Source organism: Epinephelus moara, chromosome 22 (genome assembly GCF_006386435.1).
Source record: "Epinephelus moara isolate mb chromosome 22, YSFRI_EMoa_1.0, whole genome shotgun sequence".
NCBI lineage: Eukaryota > Metazoa > Chordata > Actinopteri > Perciformes > Serranidae > Epinephelus > Epinephelus moara.
In genome coordinates, this window is record NC_065527.1 from 41,793,736 (window position 1) to 41,820,868 (window position 27,133).

Below are 27,133 nucleotides of genomic sequence, written 5' to 3' on the forward strand. Positions count from 1 at the left end.
ATGATGACGCATCCTTGGTTGTAATGGTCTCGCCAGACACTGGTGGAAATGTGAGCTGGTTTGCTAGATAGCACCAAGGTCTCAAAAATCCTGAATGGAATTGGTTCAAGAACCAGAGCTTATTTGGTGGAGAAGGGGTAAAACTGAGGCAAAAAAACAACAACATAATTCCAAGATCTTTCTCTTTTACTGAACTAGTCATATTGAGGTGATGTGTCTTTTGCTGCTGCACCCAGATGTCACAAAAGTTTAGTTGTTGCAGCTTCCTGTGTGCCATCATGACCTAAAATGTACAAAAGTGAGGAGATCAGCATTGCCTAAAGTCTACTAGTACAACCCCACACACCCCAAAATACCACATAGCCTTCACATTTTATGTCATGTAACTGTTGGACTCTATTTTGTCTTTTTTTTTTTTTATCACCAACACAAAGCTCTAAATGCTGTTTAAATAGGAAGATGTGATGTTAAATGCTAAAACTTTTAATTTTAACTAATTTTATTGGCCTAAGAACACCAAAATTTAAGAACTCTAAAATATACTAGAACCAGCTGTATAAAAGACATGTGCTATAGGTATTTGGAAAAATAAGTACTTTTGAGCATGAGTGAAAATAACTTTTGATGTTTCATATTTTTAGTTAGTAGTTAGTTCTTTTGAAAACTAACATATGAAGCTCGAGGCACAAACCGAGAGAGGAGGGCGGGACAGCCGTTGGTCATGTGCTATGACGTCACACCCGTAGTACGGATTTGTAAAACATATAAGCTAGCTTCACGGGACAACCTGAAAGGAGGCGCAGCTGCTCCAGTGTTATATAGATCTGCGTTTCCTCAAAGTATCGCTCACATGACTGTTTTTCTCTGGTCGTGAAAACAGCAACGCAGCTCAGTTGTTGTCTCGCCGGCTATGTTATAGACACGACATGACCCGGTTTATGTTTTATATTCTTTTACGTTCAAGCTGCCTTAACCACAAATCTCTGGTTTAAAACCCTTCACAAGGTAAGGTGACAAAATATTGATACATGTTGGCGTCAAACAGGCATAAGTTACACAGGTTATAGCAAGTTAACGAACAAGCTAAGCTACTGTAAACTAGCAAGTTCAGGTTAACTTAAATTCTTTTATGTATTAATGTAATGTAACATTTACAGACCTGTCTAAAAAGTTTTTGTTGTATATCTGTATATGTCTGATACTTGGCACATAACAGAAACAGACATTTTCAAATAATGAAGGACTTTAGTGTTTTAAACTAGCTTAAAATTTACTACTACTACTAATAATAATGATATAGTGTTTGGTATTTCACACAGTACAAGTCGCTGCCCTCGTTATTTCATGTTATTTATCTGTCATTTATAGAAAAAGACATTGCTCCACTTGAATTTCCACTTGTTTAATTAGTTGTCAATTTACATTTTACATTATTTAGCCATGTACGACAATGCTGTAGTATCCTTTAGCACAGTCAGGAGCTGGTTGACAGAAAATAATCAGCTAAATCAATTTAACTAACCTTACCAAATATCTTCTGGTTAAATCAACTAGAGGCTAAAGAGTACTTATTTGTTTCTGTTTTATGTCATTATAAATTGAATACTATGTTTTTATGCTGTTTGTTTGACAAAATAAACCAATTTAATGACATTACTATGGGCTGTGGGAACATGTGGTGAGCACTTTTAACTATCTTAAAATCATTTATCAGTGAATTTATAATGATACATTTTATTTGTTGTCGGAAATAGGTTTCCCCTTATTTATTTAAAGATATTTAGGGCTGCTAGACTTTTTCTGGGCTGCTCAATAAGAACTAGCACTGAAACGTTGCATTCTAGCCTTTCTTGGCTCACCATTGAGCAAAGGATTTTTTCAACCATGGCCACATTTTTTGGCTGCATTATTAACTTAAAAAATCCAGTATTTTTATTTGAGCAAATAATTTATTGCAATAACACACATAAACACAACACTAGATTTGCCAGTAATGGTCATATAGTGGTTCCCAGTCTAAGGACTAACTCATTGCAAAAAACTGTCATTTACAGAGCCATAATATACTGGAATAGTTTACCTTTCAAAATCCGGCTTATTAAAAATAAATTATCCTTTAAAAAGGACATGCAGAGGCATCTGCTGGCCTGTAGATGAATGTGTAAAGTAGAAGGTATGCTCTGTGTGTGTTTACAGTATTGTGTGTTTCTACAAATTGTGCAATTTTTTCTTTGTCTTTTTGACTTTTAAAAAAATATATATATATTTTCAATATATTGATTATATAGTATTCTACTTTAATGTATGTAGCCTACAGTGTACCCAATTTTGAACTGAAATGACTGAATGTAATTCCTTTTTTTTCAATCTTTCTTCTTTATTTTCTGTTTAACTTTCATATAAACATAAGCTTTGTATTTTATAATGTAAATTGATGAAATGGTATGTTTTATATGTAATGTAGTGTAATATATTGTATGTAAGGTGTGGACTCCAGGAAGACTAGCTGGTTGCCAAGGCATTCAGCTAATGGGGATCCTTAAAATAAACAAAATCAACAAATATCATGGGGCGTCAGTGGCTCAGTGGATAGAGCAGGCGCCCCATGTACGAGGCTGTTGCCGCAGGGGCCTGGGCTCGACTCCAGCCTGTGGCCATTTCCTGCATGTCACTCCCCTTCTCTCTCCCCCCCTTCACACTTGTCTGTCCTGTCAATTAAAGGCTAAAAAATGCCCCAAAAATATGTTTAAAAAAAAAAAAAAAAAAGATATCACTGTTAACATTAATTCTTACACTTTGCTCTCACATTGCTTATTTGAAAGTGAGTTTTCAATTTCAGTCCAAACAGGTTTAATAAGAAAAGACGTGTCACAGTATATTTTAATAATATATAACACACATTACACAATACAGTAATTGTTTTACGAAAAAAAAGAAGTGAATTGGGCTGTTTTTCTGATGATCTCATGATAGGCTCACACACATAGTTGCACAGACTCTCACTTGCAGACACAGGTCACATGGTGATGGCAAAAAGTAAATGCTTTGTCAATGGACTGTCATGGATGCAACACAGCACAATGTATCAGTGGTGCACAATGTGTTCATGTGGTCTTTTTGATGATATTGATGTGCCAACACGCATTTCAAAGAAGCTTTTCAAGGATCAACCCATGCAAAACATTTGCAAAAGTAATCGTGCTGCAATAATTAGTCACCTAATTGATAAGTCGAAGGATGGAGATCTAAGTGCAACAGGTCTGATAGTACTAAGTAATATTGTAAGCATTGTAATAGACATTTTTCTCTTTTTTGTTTGATGTTAGACCCAACAGTTAAATACCATCAGAAGATAAACTGATAATGAAAATAATCATTAGTTGCAGCCCTCAGAAACAAAGACATTGTTGTGGTAAAAACTATTTAAGCCAAACACTGTTCATTTTACACAAACTGCCCACACTTGTGACAAACAGAGCTGGTTGAAAATGGCCAAAGTAGTACATTTATGTCTATTCTGCAGATTCTGTTCTCAATTAAGCGATACTAATTTGGTCAATAAGATGTTGGGAAAAAGTGACAAATGCTCATCACAAAATTTTGAAGACCCAAATGACGTCTTCAAGTTACACATTTTCGGTGATTGGAGGTCCAAAACTCAAAGATAAGCTATTTAAAATCACATACAAGAGAGATACTTTGCAAATCGGTATGTTCAAAAAGTTAAATTTGATCAATGAGTGATTGAAACATTCAGTCGATTATCAGAATAAAATCAACTTAATTGATTTATTTACTGAATGTTTTTTAAAAGGATTTATTTTCCAAGAAGTATCTTTCTCATTTGTTTTACTTTCTTTTTCACAATTTGACAAATGTTCAGTAAGTGTCAGTGTGTGTGCACGGGAAAGTACAAACTGGAAAAACTGGCTGTGTGAGAAAGCATCTGTGGCTCTTCATTACTGAGTGGCTAGTTTCTAGTGTCAGTGACACTGAGTCAAATCAGGTGTGTATTACAGAAACACATCCTGAAATCTACTTTTAATTGCACTCTTAATGGGACAGTTCACCACTAAATCAAAAGGACATTTTTCCTTTTTTGGGGTGAAATGTCCCTTTAAGGCAGTGTCACTCCAGTGTTTGTCTGGTATGTGCTGACCAACACATTTTTGTACAGGTGCTTCAAAGCAAGCATGATCAGGATTAGTTAGGATCAAAGTTTTAGGTGGTTGACACATTCCTCAGACAAAAGGAGATGTAACCTACTGAGATTGACTGGACAGATTAACTGTAGTGATAATTTCAGGGTCATTCACCATCATTTTAACTGTTTATTGATACCTCAGACCAGCTTCTTCAGAGGACCTTTGTGCCCTTTATGACCTGCTATGTACTCTGATAACACTGTATCTGCTGTCATGAGAAATTATTGACATCTTATGAAACCCAGCTCACCCACCCCAAAACTTTTCAGATCATTCACATCGGGATACTAACAGGTAGCTTGTGTTTTTCTCAGTTCCTCAATAACAATATTTAGAAGCAGCAACATCACGAGTTGTCACTTTCCTGCCCATCAAAGCTTTCCAGCAGGAAGCGTGACAAGTGAAACTCAGAACAATAACTCAGTTATATTCTGGCCTAAAACCTCAAGGCAAATTCACTCTTAATGTTTAGAGTTATATGTCCCTGCGTTTTTAGGTCAGCACTGCCACCAAAGCTAATTATATCCATTCTGTTGGAGATGCTGCTGATTGTTCTCATCGTTGATCAACCTGTGAATTGTTTCCTTACTTATTATTTGCTAGAAAATAGTGAAACTATAATCAAGTCAAGATGTCTTTAATTTTTGAAACTGGTCCAGTGTTGAATGATAGAAAAACAGACTGCAATGTAAACACATCTTTGCACCTTCAATTTACATCCACTGTAAGTGCTTGTGTTTGCCACTGACATGCTCAGATTGTTATAAGTGTCTGACAGCATTATAGAAAGGATCCTTACAGAGTAAGACCTTTTTGTCAAAGAGTAAAAACCTTTTTGTTTAACCAGAAACAGCCTGAAATCTCCTTTGGCAAACCCTCCAGACTCCATTTCAATAAACAGTAATTTTATCAGCAAAAAACACACTTTGTCAATATGTCAACAATACTGGGTCTTAATGAATTTTTACTTATGCTTAGTGGTTATAAAACTAAGAAAATACTTAGTTAGTATGCTCAATATGTTGTAGAGGTATGCTGAGTTTCCCAGGCTCTTATCCACACCTCGTCTGGTATTTCCATTCTTATCTGTTGTTCCCAGTGTTGCCTTTAGTTTGGTCATTTTCATTTTTCAAGCTGGTTTCATAAAACCTTTTAAAAACCACCTTGGTACGCTTGAAAAGAGACGTATGTGAGAGATGTCAAGATGACGACAGAGGTGGTTTTCTGAGTTCCTGAAAAGTAGACATTTTAATGAAAGAGGGTTTTACCCAACAATGAGAGCAAATCCAGCCTGTTGTGTTGTACATTACCTTTTCTTGTTCACAGGTTCTAAATAAGTAAAGAGATAAACTCACGCTTCATCTTCATCACATGTCCTCCTCACACTGCAGTGCATCCACTCTGAGCATCTGTGACCCTTGTCAGTTGGCGCAGTGTTGGGGATCAGTACCTACATGTAATCTAACTTCTAGTTTTACTACAGTTTGCACATCATACATATCACATGTGGCCCTCATGTGATACATTTTTTTGCCAAGTATTTTGAACTACTCTATTTAAGTAGCTTTAGTTAACCAAACTAGATTTCTCCAGAAGGTAGCTTTGCCGTAGTTAAACTTTCTCCAGTGTGAAGTAATTGATAGCTTTGAAAGCTATTCTTTCAAAGGGGCTTCCTCAACACTGAGTGGAAGTCTGGCGAAACTCCCAACAATTTGTGAAATCAGGAAGTGTCATTGTGTGTGTTTTTGTATATCAGTGTTATCAAGCTTTTTATCATCATCTGCTGATATGCTGTGTCACTTGACTCGTCTTCTTGTACTAACTTGTCTGTCACATGTTAATGTAACATCCTCTGTTCGTGTTTTTCTGACTTCTGATTTCAACCTTTGTCCATCCAGCAGGTTTCCTGGACACCATGGCTCAGTGACAGAATTTCACAGACTTGATATTTCCCGGGTCAGCCGGGTGCCATGCCTTTACCAAATGGCTACTCCATCAACTCAGCCCCTTCGGAGGAGCGCGAGGACAGTGAGCCCCTTATCGAGAATGATGCAGGTGTGTTTATCTTTGTTATTTTAAGATTTTGGATTTGCGTCATGCTAAAACTCTCAAGACAAGTAGTGTCAGCTGTATTTATACTTAAGACTGCAACTGACAGTTATTTTGATGATCCGTTTTTTATTTCATGTGGTTTAAAGTGTTTAGTAGAATAGGAGACAGAGCAGAGAAGGGATTTCTGGTCACCTGCTTTCTAGCAACACTTGTAGTATAAAAACTTTACTGTCAGATCAGCGTGTTTCAGCTTATGACCAGTGACCCATTTAAGACCACAAGCTGGAAAAAGTTGGTCCAACAATAAAATTGCTCTTTAAAGTTAATTTTTAAAAGAGTAGTTAATTGGGTCTCTACTCACAAGATGCTTATTTTGTACTTAAAAGACAAAATTAGGTTATTATATAAAATGTTCCTTTTTAATATAATTACCAATTCTGCCTTTTAGTAACATTTCATTTGCGTCTTTTAGTAATATTTTAAATGTAACTGGAGAGGAGTTGGCATTACACAATAGCTCCTCAGCTCCTCAGAGGCTTTTTAAATTATGTTATGTTATTTACTTATTAACCCAATCTAATGCAATTATCTCTTGTGCTGTTAAACAAAAGGGTGATCACCTATCTGGAAACTTTGCTGAATATTTAGAGTAAACAGAGTAAGAGGAGTAGAGTGAGAGTGGATATCAGTTTAACATTGACGGTTGATCAAGTAGAATTAATTTTGTTATTAGTAAAGCAATCTGAAATAAGTTAATTAAAATAATTCATTTTAAAAATTGCATTAGTTTAGTGTCCTTATCTTCGAAAACGTGTTTCTGCATGACGTCAGCTTTTCATCAGCATTTCTTCTGATTTGAGACACTGTTTCTCTAATTAAATGTGCTTTTGATTAATTTATTTAGCTGAAGAAGAAGTAGTTATTTAAAAAAGTAGGACAACTTTCTCAACCCATAAACAACACTCAAAGGTACAGTGTGTAAGATTTAAGGTGATGTAGTGGCATCCAGTGGTGAGGATTGCAGATTGCAACCAGCTGAAGCTTCTCCCAGTTAGAATTCCTTCAGTGTGATTTAAACTGGTACAAACACTTAATAAAGCAGTGTAATGGCAAAATATCGGTGTTTTTCCAATGCTGCTTGTAGTGGAGGGGATTTTAACTATGGTGGCTGACATGAAAATGCAAATGACCCTATTTAGAGCTCGTTTGGTTTGTCCATTCTGAGCTACTGCAGAAACATTGCAGTGCAACATAGCATCTTCTCATCATCTCCGTAGACGAGGACCCGCTCCCTAGTATGTAGATATAAATGGCTCATTCTGAAGTTATAAAAACACAACAATTCTTATTTTCAGGTGATTATACACTAAAGAATAGATACTTGTTATATTATATACCATTTCTGCCAATGTACACCTTAATCCTACACACTGGACCTTTAATTCTGACGTTAATCTGAAACATTTGAAATGATATTCACAATGACTCCATGCTCTCAGTCCAGACTGCATGTTAAAATCATTGTATTCTATGTGAACAGTTCCTCCTGTGTGCTGCTCGGCTCGCCTCAACCTGGCCTTCCTGATGTTCTTTGGGTTCTCCATGGTCTACGGTCTTCGTGTCAACCTGAGTGTTGCTATGGTAGCCATGGTGAATACCACTGATTCCAAACCAGCCCAGAACAGCTCCATCACCTCTGCCTGTCCCCTGCCAACAGGGACAGAAAACAGCAGCGACACTTTCCTACAACTTGAGGGGGTAACGTTCTTAAAGAATAATCTTAAACATGTTACAACTTGTGTGTAGTTTGAATTGAAACACTTTTGATAGGGCACCTGCTATAAGATAACATGCTGTATGTAGGTTTGTGTCTTTGAATTAAGTAAGTCTAAGGGTGTTTTCACACTTGGTCCTTTTTAAAGGAACCGAACTCAGTCCTCTTAAAGTGGACCAAAAAGTGGACAGAGAGAAAGGAGACTCAGTTCTTCTTGCATTCACATTGTCAGTTCATTTGAAAGAGGACTCAGTTCTCTCTCTGGTCCACTTCAGCTCTGATTGGTCCTCTTTCTGTTCACACTGTAGCCTATGTATAATTTATACTGATACAGTTTTGTTTTTACTTTGACTTGGCACTGCAGTGCGGTTATGAACTTGAAATTGGAGGAAAACCATAACGTTTCACATTCCATCTCATGCCCTTTGCTGCATGTCATCCCCTCTCTTACCTCCCATTTCATGCTAGACTTTACTATCTAATAAAGGCAAAAGTGCTAAAAATTACTGGTTTGACTGGAAAATTCCAGTCCAGATTTTTCCTTATATGAATGTTGCCTGAGACAGATCTCAATCCTATCTGCTTTCACCCTATTTACTAGGGATGCACCAATTTATCGGCAGAATATTGGTATCGGCCCAGAATCTCACAGTGGGTGCATCCCTGCTATTTACACATTTGTGATGAAGACAGACTGTATACAACCTCTATTGCCTTCGCTAAGTGGTGAAAACTCATCTAAAATCAGATGTAAGTAAGAGTAGGTAACCTGCCAACAGTGTCTGAATTCCTTTTACCATAAACACTTCCCACTCTCTGTCCTCTTGTCCCAGGTCCCCCAGTATCCTTGGGACTCGGAGACTCAGGGCTGGCTGCTGGGAGCCTTCTTCTTTGGGTACCTGTGCACACAGATCCCGGGGGGCTACCTGTCTGGTCACTACGGGGGGACCATCTTCCTGGGTTTGGGTGTGCTGGGCACTGCTGCCCTCACGCTGCTCACCCCTCTGGCTGCCCAGATGGGGTCGTATTGGCTGTTTGCACTACGAGCTTTGGAGGGCTTTGGAGAGGTAAGACTGTGTTGAGCAGGGCACAGGAGGCTGCTGTGTGTACAGTCAGTTTCACGACTTAGTACTTCTAGTTTACAATGCAGAACCTTTTAAGGATGAATTTAACAACAATAATGGAGTAGTAGACATTAATTTGCGGATACATCTGGCAGATATTGTTTTTCAGTAAAATTGACTGGTCTGCATGCTCCACATGTTATCATAAGTGTGCTCTGCAATGTGGGACTTGCACAGGTCTGGTCTTGATCCTGACTTGGTCTCAGCCCCTCAAGTCTTGGTCTTGTCTCGGTCTTGATACACTCTGGTCTTGGTCATAACTTGGTCTTGGTTTAGGTGGTCTTGACTGCAGCACTGCAACACATCCACATTATTTTACTTGTCTCACTCTCGTCTCACTGCCTGTCTCTCCATGTTTCTTCAGGGTGTGACATTCCCAGCCATGATGTCCATGTGGGCTCGGTGGGCTCCTCCTCTGGAGCGCTCTCGCCTTATGTCCCTGTCGGGATCTGGGGGCAACTTTGGGGCCTTTGTGGCTCTGCCGCTCACCGGCTACATCTGCCAAACCTTAGGCTGGCCTGCTGTCTTCTACATCTGTGGTGAGGAAGGAAAACACCCAAGTACAATCACATATTCACATATAAAGCATGACATACCTCAGTCTCTCACAGGAAAGATGCCAGGGTGGTAGATGCTGCACAACAATAAGAAACTTAAATATGCAGAACATAAATTCCCTCTCTGATATAAATGAATAATGTGAAACAAATTAAATGTGATTAAATAATAGTTGCTGCTGAATGAGACACAAAGAAAACAGTTGCAGTAATTCGGAGAATACTAAGGCCACACAAAAACAGTGGTGGAAGAGGGACTTTACTTCAGTTTCAAGTAGTTTACTGTTGCATGTAGGGGTAGGGTAAAAAAATGTATTCGTAGATGCATCGCAATGTGGATGCAGACGATTCTGCATCGATTTACAAATGTCAATGAATGTAAATATTTGTTCATAACATAATGTTGAAGGAACAAAAGAGGCGGAACTTAACTGCAAAGACAGTCTGCAGCGTGGACAAGCTAAAGTTACTAATTTATTGTCACAAAAGTCAGCTTTTGCAAGCTTGTTTTAAGTTAATGTCTGGCTGACCAACACACTTTGCAGCATTAACCAGAAGAAAATGACTCTCTGCTCAATCTGTTTTACCTTTAAAAAACCCGTGCCTGGCCTGCCTAGTGTCTCTAACAAAGAAAGAGGCTGCTCACAGCTCCTCTGCTGGCATAATGTAAATAACAACACAGCACCTGAGGCAGAGCAGTCCCCCTCCCCCTCATGTTATTCTTATACACACAGGAAACTGTAAGGTCCTTTCAGATTAATCCATTCATTCATTAATGCAGTTAACTTATTAAAATAAAAAGGATGCATACCAAATATTATTAAATAAAAGGTGAATTGCATACTGTTTCAGGGGAAATATTACAGTAGGCTATGCAAACACTGGACCCTACGTAGGCGTGTGTACATCGTTACCCTCTAAATTGTAATCGAATCATGAGGTGCCTGGAGATTCCCACCCCTAGTTGCATGACATGAACAATTTAAGGTTTTTATCTTACTTTACCTACCTTATATTATAGGTTTATTTCTGTTTGCGTTACAACAGGAATAAAATTACTTTTATGCTGATTGGGTTTTTAAAATAATGTAATCTTCTTGATGCAAGATACATTTGGAGCAGTTTGATTTTATTATCGCATCAGGCATTCACTTTTAACCCTGAATACCACACCTTTCCTTTAATTATTCACCATCGTATACAATAAAAGCTTCTCTCTGTCTGTCTGTCTGTCTGTCTGTCTGTCTGTCTGTCTGTCTGTCTTTCAGGAGGTGCTGGTTGCCTCTGGGCCATCTTTTGGTTTATTTTTGTATCCGATGACCCTCGCACTCATCGTCGAATCAGCAAAGAGGAGAGAGATTACATCATAAACTCCATCGGACCTCAGGTGCACATTAAACATTAACCATCACCTAATTTACAGTGACGTGCATTGTTGTATTGCAGCTCCTCTTTATTGACAAGATAAAGAAAATATTAATATAAATACATTAAACAGCAAATTATTATTCTAAGTCCACTCCTACAGTTTTCCTGTATAACCAGTTTGTATGGAAGCTGCCAAGAAGGTGATTTATGCAGCTGTTTTTTAGCCAAACTGTATGTCAGAAAGGGAGTTTTACAAGTATTGAAACTGACGCCACATTTTATTAGCAGTTCCTCTTCCCCTCATTCATTTACAGCCCTTCATATTACTTAACAGCTTACATAGCACAGAAGCCACTTAGAAAGCAGAAGGAGAGCGGGTGGGGGAGGTGCAAGGATTGAAATTGAATGCATTTGCCATTATTTTAGCCCAGTGACCATGGATCGATCACCAGCTGAAGCCTTAGCACTTTACTGCATTTTACTAATCATCACATATACCTGCGGACTCGATCATTTCTATGAGGCGAAGGTGTCTTCTGTTGATAGTTGTAATACTTTGGCAAGCAGATGGTAATTTCTGTTTGTGAGCCATATCACTAACATATCATAATAATAATGACTATTATTGCTACTGGTTTATGATATTTTGCAAAACAGCAGTTTTCCATGCATTTACATAATGTTGGGGATAAAGAAATCACACAAGCTGAATAGTACGACAATCTAAGTAAATAATAACTGCAATTAGTTATATTACAGTTTTTTTTATAAAATATCAAGCTATCATTGAGATTGACCTAAGAAACGTGGCGAAAAATAAAGATATTGGTGAGAATTAGGCAGTTATTGAAAGGGTCAATAATAAAAGACGATAAACAGACAGCTGCCATATGTTATTGCTCTATTTTATATCAGCTGACATCCATTTGAGCTCACCCAAGAATTTCTGTCAGGCCGAGCGCACCCACGGAGCACCTGAGAAGACACCAGCCCTTAATTCCTAGCAGTGTCTGCTGTAACCCTCCACCATCACAGCTCCAGTTACATTACACATGTGTCATACCCCATAGCTCTCATGGAGCCTTGATCAAATGCAGAACTGCAATGGATTGTGGGTAGTATACACCTCTGGAGTGACCATTGTGTTGATCTCACTGTGTTCACTTCAGTTTTTCAAACAAATGAAACAACACTTATCATGGCAGTGGGGATTTCTCTTGAGGGCAGGTGCCAAGGGGAAGTAAACAAGGACATGTTGGACGAGAACTGAAACGCGGCCAGTGTTATCCCTCACACCTTGACTCCATTTTGGAGATTTTTCTGCTTTCACTGAAAAGCCGTTCTTAAATAACTCCTCAAATGTCCTGTTTTCCATAATGTTCCCTTATTTTCTTACTTTCTCTTCCCCTCAGCCATCCTTTTGTTGTTTAGCTGTCTTTATGCCAACAAGTCAATATGCCTTTAAACGGGAACATCTGACAGAATTGCCTTTTCTTTCTTAAAGGTATTCTGTGCAGGAAATATTGGCTGCTGTTTGTAAACAGTATCACCAGGGGAAGTGAAAGCCAACCCCACGTTTGCTATATTTGTCATTTTTCTGCACTGTTTTGGGATTTTCATAGCTTTCTCTTGAATACGTGCTGCTCACGGCCTAACACCTGGTCAGTTACCTTTATATATAAAGTCCGATCTCACCTGCATGCAGTGCCCACGAGTGTCCTGAACACAGCTAAATAAGTAGAAAATAAGAAAACACAGGCAGAGGGCAGAGTCTCTGCAAATAAAAATGCCACCACACTTCTAGTGGGTCATTAATGATAATTGAGAGGGATTATTTCTCTGTGTGAGACTATAAATTGTTTTCTTTTAGGAAAATCCTGCATAATATACCTTTATATCCTCCCTCTTTCTAATACTTGATCTTGTTTACTGTTTCATAATTTCAGTGATGAAAAGGAAATGATTTATTAGGGGTGTTATTCGTTATATATGTGTAGTGTTTTCTCAAGATTTTGTCATCTATCTGCAGGGTACAGGTCATGGCTGGTCCGTGCCCCTTCTATCCATGCTGCTGTCGGTTCCTCTGTGGGCCATCATCATCACCCAGATGTGTTCAAACTGGTCTTACTACACCCTGCTCACCTCCCTGCCTACCTACATGAACGTCATCATGCACTTTGACCTTAAATCAGTGAGGTTTTGATTTATTTGTTCCTCCATTTCACATTAAAAAATGATGATAATCAGTGATCATACATAATGATCGAAAATAAATGATAATTATAATTGATGTACATCTCCATACTTTATGATAAAGGCAAAAAATCCTAAAAAAAAAATAATCTAAAAAAACAGCAACATACATGAAGGTGTTTAAAAGCGGCATCACAAAGTCATTATTCTGTTATTAAATGATGCTAGCTGTTTTATGTCACTCAACCCAGTTTAAAACAGACCTGGAACAAAATTTCTACTAAGTAAGTATATTTTAATTTGCTTCTCACATATGACTTTTTGAGCCTTAGAGGTGCTGATAGGCAGTTTTTTCATACAGAGCCAGGCTAGCTGTTAACCCCTGTTTCCAGTCTTTATGCTAAGCTAAGCTAACTAGCTGCTGTTTCATATTTACCGTACAGACATGAGAGAGGCATCAATCTTCTCATCTAGCTCTTGAGAAGGACATTAAGCATGTCAAACATTAGTCTTTACCAATATGTCATGACAGGGCATTATAATATACTTACTTACATATCATTTAAAACTGGAGGAAGACGAGCAACATGTATTTACTAAATCCTTTGAATACTACTCTCTCTCTCTGTCCAGAATGGTTTCCTCTCCGCTCTGCCGTACCTCGGCGGCTGGTTGTTCTCAACACTGTCAGGTGTCGTAGCTGACAGTCTCATCGAGAGGAGGGTGTTCAGCGTCACTGTTGTACGCAAGCTCTTCACAGTTGCAGGTAAAAACAGCTTTTCCCCTCAGAGCCGTTTTGTTTATATCTCTTCTGTACACCTGTGCTGCATGATTGCCTCTGTGTCAGGCTGAGTGTCACAAGACAATGGATACAGGCATGGAGGAAGTTAAGGACTCTGAGAAGTTATTTACACCTGACAGTTTGACTTCATTTTCAGCCTGTTTTCTGCTTATGACATTATTTTTTGGCTCTGGCACAACGTGTGCACCTCCACTTCTGATGAACTGTGTAGATTTATGCCCCTTTTTATTGAAACCCACACTGATCACTTAATATGGATATGAAAACACTTAAAGGTGCATTCATTCATTTTTTTTTTCCGTAACAACTTATCCTGTTAGGGGTCGTGGGGGTGCTGGAGCTTATCCCAGCTGACATCGGGCGAGAGGCAGGGTACACCCTGGACAGGTCACCAGACTATCACAGGGCTGGCACATAGAGACAAACAACCATTCATGCTCACATTCACACCTACGGACAATTTAGAGTCACCAATTAACCTGACATGCATGTCTTAAGATTGTGGGAGGAAGACGGAGAACCTGGAGAAAACCCACACTGACACAGGGAGAACATGCAAACTCTGCACAGGGGGGCTCCACTGCCCCAGGTTCAAACCCCCCACTGCAGGTTCTAACCAGGGGTTTAAAAGTCCCTGTGAAGCTGGAAGTCAGCTTTAACCTCATAGTCAACCTTTTATTTAAGATGCAATAGCGTGCTGCAGGGATGATGTTTTTTTTGTAGGCAACATGGAAGTTAGCATAACCCTGGTTCCCTTGACAAAATAAATTTTTCCATTGGCTTTTCGATTATTGCAGAAAATAAGCTCTGTGGCAAGCAAACGTTCTTGATTCTTACAGGTTTTGTTCAGCAAGATAATCTTCACAAATGAACACTAGTTTTCGGATTATTTGAAGAATTCATGTAATTGCTAGAAGTAATAAGCAAACATTAGGCTATAATTGAACTACACCATGGTTACATGACTTAACGTCAACACCCCAACGAGGCTGTAAAGCTGTGTTTGGTATGATGACATTCTGTAGTCTCATTGCTAACTCATTTCCAGGATTTAGGACTAATTCCTGGCATACTTAATATGTTGGAGTGAGGGGGCAAAACAATGAAAACTGTTACTGTCCAAAAACACATGTACAGACTGTATTGTAGAATATGGAAATATTGACTTTTTTACTCAAATACAAGAATGTAGGTACTTTTAAATAGTTGGTTTAAGCTTTATTGTCATTATACAAGACAGGATTGCACAGTGAACAGTCATTGCCCCTTTCAAGCTTCACAGACAATGATTTCAAATAGAGTAATGCTGCCCTCATCTGGTTTAGATTAAGGGCTCTAGTTTCCCGGCGCAGCGCAGGTGGCGCAGGGTGGCGAACCCCGCGTAGAGCTAGTTTCGAGCAGCGCAACCCGAGGCGCGCTCAGTTTGGTAGTTTGGCAGACCGAGGTGCGCTGAGATGGGTGTGGCGGCGCANGCCAACCACAAACAAGATCAACACACTGGTCACTCCACAGCATCAGATAGGGAGTATATATTCAGCATCTGTCATCTTAGAAAAGTCAAAAGAAAAGAAACAGAGTGAGACTGTGAGAGAGAAAGAGAGAGAGAGCGCGCACGAGAGAAACGCAACATTGATTTACAATTGTGGTGACCTCCTCCCAGGCTACCTTGGCATCATCAGCCCGTGGAGGTCTGCTCGCAGTTCCGTATATTCGGACACTGCGAGCAGACCTCTCTGACCAAAACATCAGTTTCCTCCTGGGAGAAGTTTGGCCGTCTGACGCTGCTGCTCTCTTCTGCAATGGCGAATTGAATAAACTCTCATTACACCTTCGTGCGGCGCATTTAAGGGCGAGGAGAGGGGCTCATTTGATTGGTGTGATGTGTGTAAAACCCACTCCACGCCTTCTCTCCTCCCTCTTTCCGACTTGCGCCGGTAGGAGGGACAGAGGTGGGATAGAGGAGTAGCTGCGCCAGGCGCACGGTGTGCCAAACTTGCAAAATCCGCCTGGCCACACCCAGTTGGCGAAGTGCATTTTCACAAGTTAATACCTAATAACACAAAGAGAACCAGTAATACCAGTGATGGTTTCTCAAAGTGCATGCTATTTCCTTCTTTTTTAACATCGTCCTCCTCTCTGCAGGTCTGTTGCCATCCTCAGCTCTCCTCGTGGGTGTGAGTTACGCTGGCTGCAGCCACATCCTCACTGTCACCCTCCTCACACTCTCCAGCACCCTAGGAGGGATCACTGCCTCTGGAGTCTATATGAACCAAATAGACATCGCTCCGCGGTGGGTGTAATCAACCACACTCCTTCACCCTAATCATAAATTCAGTCATTTTTTAGGCTTAGGGCAAAGGTTGAATGTGGCCATTTCAGTTTCTTCAGAAGGCAAGCATGACATCTTCAAATTTTCAAAACCCCAAATTATTCAGTTTACAAAGATATAAAACAGAGAAAAACATCAAATTGAGACCTAAAACCAGAGATTGTTTTTTGCTTTATTTGTTGAGATAACTAATTATCAGAATTTATTTCCTGTTGATCAACCAATCGTTTCAGTCCTGACGAAAACTTACTTGTATTGATAACCTAATGATGCTGTTCCTTCTGACTCAAATGTTCATGTGTTATCGACTAAATTAAATGTAGTAACTGTATTCTGACTTCATAGAAAGTAGTACATTTTAGGCTGATAACTACTCGCTCTCTCTCCTTCAGGTACGCTGGATTTCTTTTGGGAATCACTAACACATTTGGGACCATTCCTGGAGTCTTGGCACCCATAGCTACAGGATACTTTACTGAGGATGTAAGTCAGTGGGGACTTCACTGAGGATTTGTCTGGTCTGTGTGTGTGTGTGTGTATGTGTGTGTGTGCGTGCGTACGTGCGTGCGTGCGTGCGTGCGTGCGTGTGTGTAATATACTATTTTTATGTTTTTACTTAAAGGTATAGCGTTTTTCAGCACTATGTCTCTTAAGCCTCGTTTCCGCCAAACAGTCCAGTTTAGTTCAGTTTGTTAGACTTTAGAGGTTATTTTTCCGTTTCCATTGTGAAAAGTTTTGGATGGTACCAATAGACATGAAAAGGTCTATGGTTGACCCTTAAATGAGATCAAGTACAACAATTTATTACTGACTTAAAGTATTTACATGATAAATAAATTACATTTTATAATTAAAACACATTTCTGATACTCCAGCCCCCCACAGGTATTGTAAAATGGTACAGTCCAGCTGACATGGGTCAGGTACACGTTGCGCAGAACTCACAAGAGCCACTTGTGTAAATACGTGAGGCGTACTGCTGCCTGATTAGCTGAGTCAGGATGTCTCACCAAAAGTCAGGAAGTCCTGAAGGAAAAGTCAGGGTGCAGAGGGAACAGGAAAGTGAAAAGAGCAGAGAGGTGATGGACAAATGTCTGACAAAATAGAACGTGAAGAAGATCCAAGTGTGACAGTGGAAGCTGAAGGTGAGAGGTGAGGCACACTAATTTTAAATAAAAACTGCTGTATCGGGCTCAGTTTAAAAGCTATGGTGAAAACACGGGTATCATATTAAACGAGAGGATCTAAGGCATCCATTGGTACCAACCATGTTATTGTATCTTGTCGAAACGGGGCCCTAATGACGCTCCAAAGTTAAGCTAAATTTTGACGAGGGAAAAAGGAACATTGCCCTTTATAAAGATGGTGTATTTAAACATTTCTGCATACAGTGGTCCCTAAACAGTCTTGAAATTGCAAAACATGGGTTTGACTGGAAACAGCTGACAGCCACATACTCTTTACACTATTTCAGCTCTGCACACATTTTCAGCAAGTTTTAATTAAAGTAGCCTCAAGATAGAATGAATAAATGAAGAAAAAAAATATTTGTTCACCCCTCATTTGATCTTTCGATTTAATACCTTGTAGTAATTTCCTCAATCAATGTTTCATTTTACTTTTCTGTAATCATTCATTGGAGGCCTTTTTTTTTGGCCCAGGGCACATATTTGACTACCTCTGCTTTTCAAAACAGGAAAACAAGGTCTTAACAATAGGTACAAGTAGATACAGAATACACGTGTAAATATGATTAATGAGATTATATTTGCAGGTAGTATAAAAATGTACAGGGGTGTGGATGAGGGGCTACTTTTTAAAAATGTTGTCCCTCCACCCATATTTCCTCATGGCTGGCCTGGTTAGGGCACTCAGTTGATTTTTAGAAAAACCCTTTGTAGTATACCTTTAAGTAAAAGATTTGAATACTTCCTCCACCACTGGTAATTTATCTTATCTCTTAATTTCTCTTCTCATTTTTCCCAGTCCTTCAAATGAGGAGCGATTTGGAAAACAACTCTAAACAAAGGACTCTGCAAACAGTCCTCTTTCATCAATTAAATTAGCTTCTCTCACCAGAAACTGTCTTTTGTTATTGGCTTTCTCCGACCCTCATATGCAGACACATTTAAAAAGTTATAGTTACAGACGGCACACAACACATACTGTACATGACGGGTCACTGAAGTAATACACCACCTCTTCTTCTTTGGTTGTCAGCACACCCTGGCAGGCTGGAGGAAGGTGTTCTGGGTGGCAGCTGGGATTAATGCCTGTGGCGCTTTCGTCTTCACCTTATTTGGCAGCGGGAAGATCCAGCCGTGGGCCCTCACTGAGGAGGAGAGAGCAGAAGCTGAGAAACATAGGAGCAGGTCCATCTCCACATAAAACATACATAGGCAGACAAATACATCAGACAAACAAACAAAGATGGCAAAGACACCACAAACTGACGCATAGATTATAGAAATATATGCAGTACTCACACTTAACAGTTGTGTGAAGAATGTGAGAGGTGTACCTCCAATATTATCAGCCAAGCATAGCGTAACATTCATATCAGTGGACCAGGATAGTTTGATCAGGAATAATTTAAATGTTTTGGTTTTTGTGGAGTTTTTATTAATAATATTTTAAAGTTTGCACATAGGTGAGCATTTTAACTTATTGTACAATAATTCCAGCAAAAAGATGAAACATTACTGAGATGTTTTAAACATCGAAATCTTGATTTAGGCACATTTTCAGAGTAGGTTTTCTAAAGGAACAAAATAACCTCAGCTGGATATTCACTGCCTTTACCAGTCAGCAAGCTCTGTTTGCTGTCGTAGAAGGTCACAAAAACAGTATTTCAGTTACAACTCTTTGTATTAGACTTATTTTTACATTATAACCAGTGATTAGTGGATTACATGGACTACACAACAGCTCAGGTTAGATCAAAACAAATCAATTTGTATGATCTCTTTTTGTATGTTTTTCTTGAACTGTGAACAAGATGGGAAGTATGTTTGTACGTATGAACCAAGCTTAGGATTTTTGAAGTGTTATTAACCACCTGAACATTGGCTGCTTTACTTACATCTGTGTCTGTTTTCTGACCACTTGTGGACTGTCCAGCCGGACCAAAATAAGGAAGCACTTTTCTCATACAAAAATACACCAAAAGCCTTACATTTGATGACAGTTTTTTTCTGAAATCAACTTTCCAGATGTTTTTTATTCACTTCCATGGATTTTGATATTTTTTAAGTGCCATGAGCCATGAGCCATGAGAACTATTTGGATTTGCAGTGTTTTTAATCTAACATCATCTCTTCAACTACAGTAATTATTATTTTATAGGAAGCAGAAGTGCATTGTGCTTGTAAAGCTATGATGTTTTATAATGGATGCAATAACTCATTTACCTTCTCGGTGCAGCGAAAATGTGTGAGGTTGTTAAAAATATGTTAAATGTGTTTTACCTAATGTTTTTTCATGAAAACAATCAAGTTTGTTTTATTAAGAAAAAAACTAAAATCTGTGGCATCTGATTGGAGTCTCTCTCTCTCTCTCTTTGTGTTTGTTGTTGTAGATCGTTGTAAACTTACTGTCAATTATAATTAACACAGGAAATGTGTGTGTGCATGACACTCAGATCAACAGGCAGCTCATACCACTTTTCCACCAACTTGGAACTGGTTGTGTTCCAGTTCCTGCATCTAATTTTGAACCGTTTACAGCATTTTGACCAAAATTAAGTTGGTACAGAACCCAGAAAGTATGTTTCCAGCTGGAACCTAAATTAGCAGGTTTTCCTTAACCTGAAGTGCTAACTGTGATGACATCAATGGGCGTGTCATATTGTACAGACTGGAAAGAGTGGATGGAGAAGGCAGCAATGGACAAGTCAAGTGAGAAATTGACAGAAAAAAGGAGAGTGCAGTGGTCTCAATAATAGTTGGTCTATGCCTTGTCTTCGGATAAAAACATACATCTGTAATAACAGAACAGAAGCTCACAGGTTACTTCTGTTGTGAGTTGTCCAACACCCTCTGATGATTACTCATCCTTGGTTGTAATGGTCCCGCTCGAAACTGGTGGAAATGTGGGCTGGTTTGCTTGAGAGCACAAAGGTGTCAAGAATCCTGAATGGAACTGGTTCGAGAACCTGAGCTTATTTGGTGAAAAAGCGGTAAAACTGAGGCAATATAGATATACATATATATATATATATATATATATATATATATATATATATATTTCCAAGATCTTCCTCTTTTACTGAATTAGTCATATTGAGATGATGTCTCTTTTGCTATTGCATCCAGATGTCACAAAAGTTTAGTTGTTCCATCATGACCTAAAATGTACAAAAGTGAGGAGGAGATCAGCAGGGTCTAAATTCTACTAGTACAACCCCGCATATCCTAAAAAGGTGGTTCTTAATTGGTCCAGCCACAGGGTCCAGATTTCTCCTTAGACATTAGTCACTCACTCTACAGTGGGAAACACCACTTCCAAATAAAAGCACTTTGCCCATAATTCAGTGCACTTAAAAATAAAGTGTGTTTCTACAAAGTTGACACGCTATCGAGTCACCTGTGGTCCATTCAGAATGGACCCGCGACCCATTTTTAGACCCTGACCTAGCAGTTGGGAACCACTGCCCTAAAATACCACATAGCCTTCACATTTTATATCATGTAACTGTTGCACTTTATTTTGTCTTTTTTTTGTTGACCAACACAAGAATATGATGTTAAATGCTATTTTTTTTACTTATTATATTAGCCTAAAAATACCAGAATCAGCTGTATAAAAGTCATGTGTAATAACAGTGTGTAATCTGTAAATATACATGGTCTAATTTTAAAATGCAGAAATTGCATCGTCAGTAGGCGATCAAGTGCTGTCCGAAAATTTTCATTCGAACTGACAGAAACTCTGTGTGTGTAAAATGCAAATCTGCAAGCCTAGAACTGAGATACACAAATGTCTTTTTGAGTCACTGATAAAAACTTCATTCACAAATCCCTGTTTGGAAGTTATAAATGTTAGGGAGATATTCACAAATGCTTTTCATTTATTAGTATTATCATTTATTAGTGTATCTGTGGAATTTTTGTATTTGCAGATCTGTTACATGTTCTTGCATTTACAAATCGTTTCTGTTTTTGTGCAAAGTGTTTTATATTTACAGATTACACATTTACATAATCTATCTCCATATACAGCCCTTAAAAGCAGGGGTATCCAAACTTTTTTGAATGGGGGCCAGATAAGATAATGTGGAAATACTAGGGGACCAGCTGCCTATATGGGTTATTTAAGAAAAACATCACCTACAAATGGGACAAGCACAATTGTTTTATCTCCTGTAAGCGGCAGCCATTGCTGTCACAATTAACCCCGGAGTCAGACTTTGGACATAGTTGCTTTAGATCAGTGAACAGTGATTTTGTTTAGACTCACAACATTGTATTTCCTGGTGAAATACAGCCTGTGTTTACTCTGCCTGCAGAGATTGTGAATCTCTTTGGGTAAACACACAGGTCGTGGTCTGTCTAGTTCTCACCCTCTTGAGCTGTGCGGATGTTTTCATGAAACACGAGGAGTTGTTAAACCATAGCACCTGAATTTACTGACTTTTTCACTGGATTTAAACACTATCATTAATATATATACTTTCAACTGTACAAGGTCTCTTAATGATACTCAGTTCTTCCCTGCAGCCACTAGATGGTGCAAGAAACTAAATATTAGCCATGATCTCAGGGCTGTGAAAATGGAAACAAACATTTTAAATAACTGTTCTTAATCAAAGCATCTGTTACAGCCCTGCATGATAAGCCCAGTTTGTTGGGGTTTGGTGCATAATCAGTGATGATCATATGGGGAATGTACTACCAGTGGTGGAAGAAGTAATTAGATGTTTTACTGAAGTATTAGCGATGCTAGAATTTTAAAAAAATATTCTGTTAAAAGTAAAAAACCTCTGTTCAGAATCTTACTTAAGTAAAAGTATGTATGTTTTTTTATCATGGAGGTGTACTTAAAGTATTAAGTACTCACTCACTGTACAGCCAAAAGGTGCTCTGTTGTTGTTACATTATTATTATAATTATTATTATTATTATTAGGAACAACAATGCAGTTACATTTAAGGTTTTTTACACTTTTGGGTGGTTTAATTTACTGTATAATAACACATTGTTTTTTATGCTCATAATTGGTTTTTAAAATCTTCAGCAGCCTAACTCCAAGATGTTGTGGACTTGAAGTATAATGTAGCATAGAATTAAGACTTACAAGTAGCTCTAAATTGTACTCATTTTATTTCCACCACTGTGTACTACTCACACAAATCAATTTGTTATATTTTCAAATAATATTTTCAGAAAACAAATTATTTAGGTCACAGTTGCTCTGCCCAGTCTTCATAACTTTGCTCAACAGTTAGTTCTGTCAGCATATTTATTATAAAAATTTACTCTAAGCTTCAGTAATGACAAAAACAATGGAAGTGTATGGAGATATTAAAAAAAAAAAAAAGATCTATATAAGAACAATTAAAGATAAAGTTATGAGGTAATATGACACAGTATGATTGCTAGCAGCAAGCGTGTATGTATGCAAATAGTAGTGTTGTCTGTAAAATTATTGCAAAATATAAATACAGTGCATGGCAAGACAGTATAACAGCATAAGATGCAATGTAATAACAGTACTGGTAATAATAACATGATATTAAAATCTAGTATAACATATAGTATAGTACAGTACAACAGTAACACAGAATATCAGATGTATTATGGTATAGTACCGTATGTTACAATTCAGTTCAAGCAGTCACTGTACAGTACATGAAACAATGACAATGACGACAATGACAACAAGCAGCAGACAGACAGGAGTACAATATTATGTCAGAGACAACTGATCAGTACATAGCTAAGGTTACAAAAAGGAAGCCAATTGTGGCCCACAGACCGATGTCTTTCAAACTGTACTATACAGTATATGGTCCACCCGGTTCATCAAGCAGGATCACTCAGCACTTTTTTTATTTACCTCACAATGTCATTACTATCATACAGTAAATAGACATGCACCAGGTAGGAACTACGCAGGCAGAACTTATGTGTTGTCCTAAACAGATGTTAAACAAGCAAACAAATGGTAACAACTGATAACTTATGATTTATTATTGTGGATTGGGCTACCCATATGAAGGCTATTATGCACATTATAAATGGGCCATTTTGCATAATGACTACTTTTAGTTTTGGTACTTAAAGTATTTTAAGATGCTAAAGCTTATGTGCTTATACTTAGACACTTTGAATGACTTTTCCTTGAGTATTTTTACCTTATAAAACTGTGAATACCTCACCACCCCTGCTGTATAAATATGTGTCACAGTTTGATCACAGGGTGTAACTCTTGTTACCAGGATGACGTTGAAGCTTGCATCAGATTTTTGATCAATGACCCGGATGTTTTCGTGACGGTGCCGGTGTGGTGTAACGGGAATGGCCACCCCCACAATTTCCATGATATTCACACGTCCTCTTACCATTTAGCAAAATATCTAACCACGAATTAGAGTAACTCCACGAAAATTTTCACTTTGTCTCTCTGCCTACAATGGCGCCTCTTTAATACCGTTTATTTTATCACGTAGCTGGCTCAATTTCACCTTTTAATGTTGGTTTAATTCGGGCATTAACCGTCAAAACAACCGACTTTGTAAGAGCTAGCTAGCGTTAGCCGTCTTAATAGCATTGGCAATGATTAACGTTAGTATATATCACTGATTTAAGCGTTTGTGGTGTGGATATTTGTCTTACACTTGCCCTATCACGACTGATAAACTAGACAGTGGCCTTTGTAATTTTACTTGGCGTTTCATAACCTTATATCTGTGCTAAAGATTATGTTAAAGCAAGCTAGGTCACACCAGCATTGTATTATTTTTTTGATGATAACATTGCGGTTGTTTGACAGTCCTGTATGGGCTAGAGAGGAAGTATTCACTTCATTTATGTAGAATAGATTATTAAAACAGAAAACACATCAATGGGAGATGTGGAGCCTATATTCTGCGCATAGAAAATTAACTTCCCCTCTGATATATTTTATGTATTAAATGTATTCAGTTTTTTAACAAATGGTTTGTTCTTTCATATAAAGCTTTGTTTGTTTGGGTCGAAAAAATAGATGACAGTCTGTAGGGTTTATTAGGGCTGTTGTGTCACTATCAGCACATTTATTTGTTCCTTGTTTTCACATCTAAAATCCACGAGTCACTACCACAACTCTAAAGCCAGGTGTATATGATAATATGAAGTAAGACATTTTGGAAGTAAAACTGGCTGCAGGGGGAATAATCTATTTACTGAACAAAGCATTGCAGAGCCAGGATTATTTATCATTTAGGGTCCTCCTTAGGGTATTTATCATGTACTAATAACACTGATTAAAAACAGTATCCCCTGTAAGCATACCTTCAGGGATATTTAAATCCATTTTCTCTGTTATATTTGTGTATGTTAACTGATTTTTTGTCATTTCTCTCAATTAGGTTTTATTGCATGGAAGTCCTGTTAATTTTCTTCCACTATTTTGTCCTTTATCCTCAGTTTTCTCTTGTGTTATTGTTTTACCACATGCCTGGGCATACAGATCAGAGAAATTATCAACAAGTCTGATTTTTAAAATGAAATACTGTACACTTTTGTTCTGAACCAGAAAACCACCTTTGTTGGAAGCAGGATACACATTTGTGTAAGATAAGAATACTTTTTTTAATGACATTTAAATTCTTCAAGGCTCAGCTGTTTAAATAAACTCAAAATACCCCTTGCTAAGCTTTTGGAACAGAAAAACATACACTCATAATCATTGACAAAAGTAGAGTCAAGTTTATTTGTGTGGTTCAATATAACAAAACCACATTTCACATGATCACACAATACAAAGAGAGGGAGAGTTCTACCCTGGCCGACTTGAGGCTGCAACCAAAAGTAGAGGTGGGGGAATGATATTTCCTGCACCCCCTGAAGTAGAAGCTAAAAGGTTCATCATACCCTGGAGGCTGTGATATGCATGTGATAAACATGTCTCCTTAACACTCAGGGTGTGAAACAAATGCAGACGATAGCCTGGACACCAAAAGGGAATACTTTGTTTGCAAGTGTGAAGCGTGGGGGGAGTGTGGGCCAGGAAGCTGCAGGAGCTGTGGAACTGGCTATGTGTTGCAAATGTGATTTATTTGCATTAACTGTCTCCCTGTGGCTCAGATTGTATTTGCATATAATGTGCTGATATTGGTATTTAGATTGAGTTAAACTCTTGCCTGTATGCACATGAATACCGGTGCCATGGGATTTTGTGAATGTTGGCATCAATCAAAATCAGTCATAGCCTTTTTTTTCTGCACCCACACAGACACCAAGTCACGTCTTAAAACTGGCAGAGAAATACAATTCTGAAGTACCGATTAATGCTGCTGCCCACTAAGATTGTGGTTTGAAATGATTCTAAAGTATGTATATGAGTGAGTGTATGATTTGTATATGTCGATATACTGTAATGTATTACCCCTTAAATGATGTAATGTCTACTTCTGACATCTAAGCTTGCTTTCCCCTTTTAAGTTTAACTGAGAGTATCCAGTTTTCACCTGAAACAAGGAAATGTCAAGTGCTATTTTTATTATACATTATAGAAGTGGTTCCCAACACTCTTGGCTTGGGGGTAATGTCTACTTGAAACCCTCATCACCCGCTGCATATGTCTGCCATGTCAGCCAAAGTGTGATTTCCTTCTTACATTCTACAGGTTATGTCTCCTTTCTCATCCTGTCAGTCATCTCACAACCCATCAGGTCAATGTTGTGACCCCTCCGAGGTGCCTCAGACAGCGGTCTGCTACAAACTCTGTAGCAACAATTTTGATTCTCCCTTTCCTGTTCCAACACGGCAGTACCCCTGTGCAGAACAGCCAGGTCCATCAAGACATGTTCTTTCCCAGTTTGGTGGGGCAGAACTTCCTGAACATCCTGAGCCCTGATCTCAGCCCCCATCAGAAACCTTTGGGATGAACTGCGAGCCAGATCTCATTACCCAACATCAGTGGCAGACCTCAGTGGCGTTGTACCTGAATTGGAGGAAATATAAACACATGAAATTGTTTGCAGAATAATCAGAATCTTGTTTATTGCCAAGCAGGTTTTCAGATGCAATAACTTGGTATTTTGGTCCATGATGTTCACAATAAACAAGAGAAAAGTCAAAGATACAAGTACTGCAAGTCAGAATAAGCCTCTTCACATAGGGAATAGGTTACTTTTAAACACATGGGGACACATGAATGGGGGGATAAGTGGTACCTTTGTCAGATAATTTAGAGCACCAAACACTTAATTTGCTGCATTCAGCTGAACTTGATGCAACAATTTGTGTCTGTCTGTGTCTCAATTTATGGTGTATATATCTTTTATTTTGTCAAAATGAAAGTCTTTTGCTACGGTCTGTCTGTCTGTCTGTCTGTCTGTCTGTCTGTCTATATATCTATGTATCTATCTGTCTATCTGTCTATCTATCTATCTGTCTATCTGTCTGTCTGTACTAATAAATAACAGGATTTTCTCAGTCAGAAGTTAAATTGTTCACATCTCTCTAGTTGCTATAACCACCACTCAAATATATCCAATGACTCATCAGTGACGTGCTGCCAGTCT

The 27,133-nt window shown here is 38.4% G+C and overlaps 1 protein-coding gene across 3 annotated transcripts; it reads left to right on the plus strand.

Moving 5' to 3' along the window:
- The first annotated feature begins 821 nt into the window (after window positions 1-821).
- On the plus strand, window positions 822-19,938 carry LOC126383657 (sialin-like). 3 transcript variants are annotated; one of them, XM_050034242.1, is made up of 11 exons: window positions 822-1,005; window positions 6,104-6,260; window positions 7,798-8,015; window positions 8,865-9,098; window positions 9,520-9,694; window positions 10,981-11,099; window positions 13,110-13,271; window positions 13,907-14,039; window positions 16,218-16,365; window positions 16,797-16,887; window positions 18,625-19,938. In XM_050034242.1, exons 2-11 carry the CDS (start codon window positions 6,176-6,178, stop codon window positions 18,790-18,792), a joined length of 1,533 nt encoding a protein of 510 aa, XP_049890199.1. In that variant the 5' UTR covers window positions 822-1,005; window positions 6,104-6,175; the 3' UTR covers window positions 18,793-19,938. The 3 variants fall into 3 exon arrangements, with proteins under 3 accessions (XP_049890199.1, XP_049890200.1, XP_049890202.1); XM_050034243.1 differs by having other exon boundaries at window positions 6,107-6,260; XM_050034245.1 differs by lacking the exon at window positions 822-1,005 and adding an exon at window positions 5,542-5,661.
- The last annotated feature ends 7,195 nt before the right edge of the window (window positions 19,939-27,133 follow it).

Bases quoted from the DNA above. Each gene is read 5' to 3' on its own strand.
- LOC126383657 (XM_050034242.1), top strand. From the start codon at position 6,176: ATGCCTTTACCAAATGGCTACTCCATCAACTCAGCCCCTTCGGAGGAG. The intron at 11,100-13,109 runs GTGCACATTAAA...ATCTATCTGCAG, and splicing joins TAAACTCCATCGGACCTCAG to GGTACAGGTCATGGCTGGTC. The intron at 14,040-16,217 runs GTAAAAACAGCT...TCCTCTCTGCAG, and splicing joins CAAGCTCTTCACAGTTGCAG to GTCTGTTGCCATCCTCAGCT.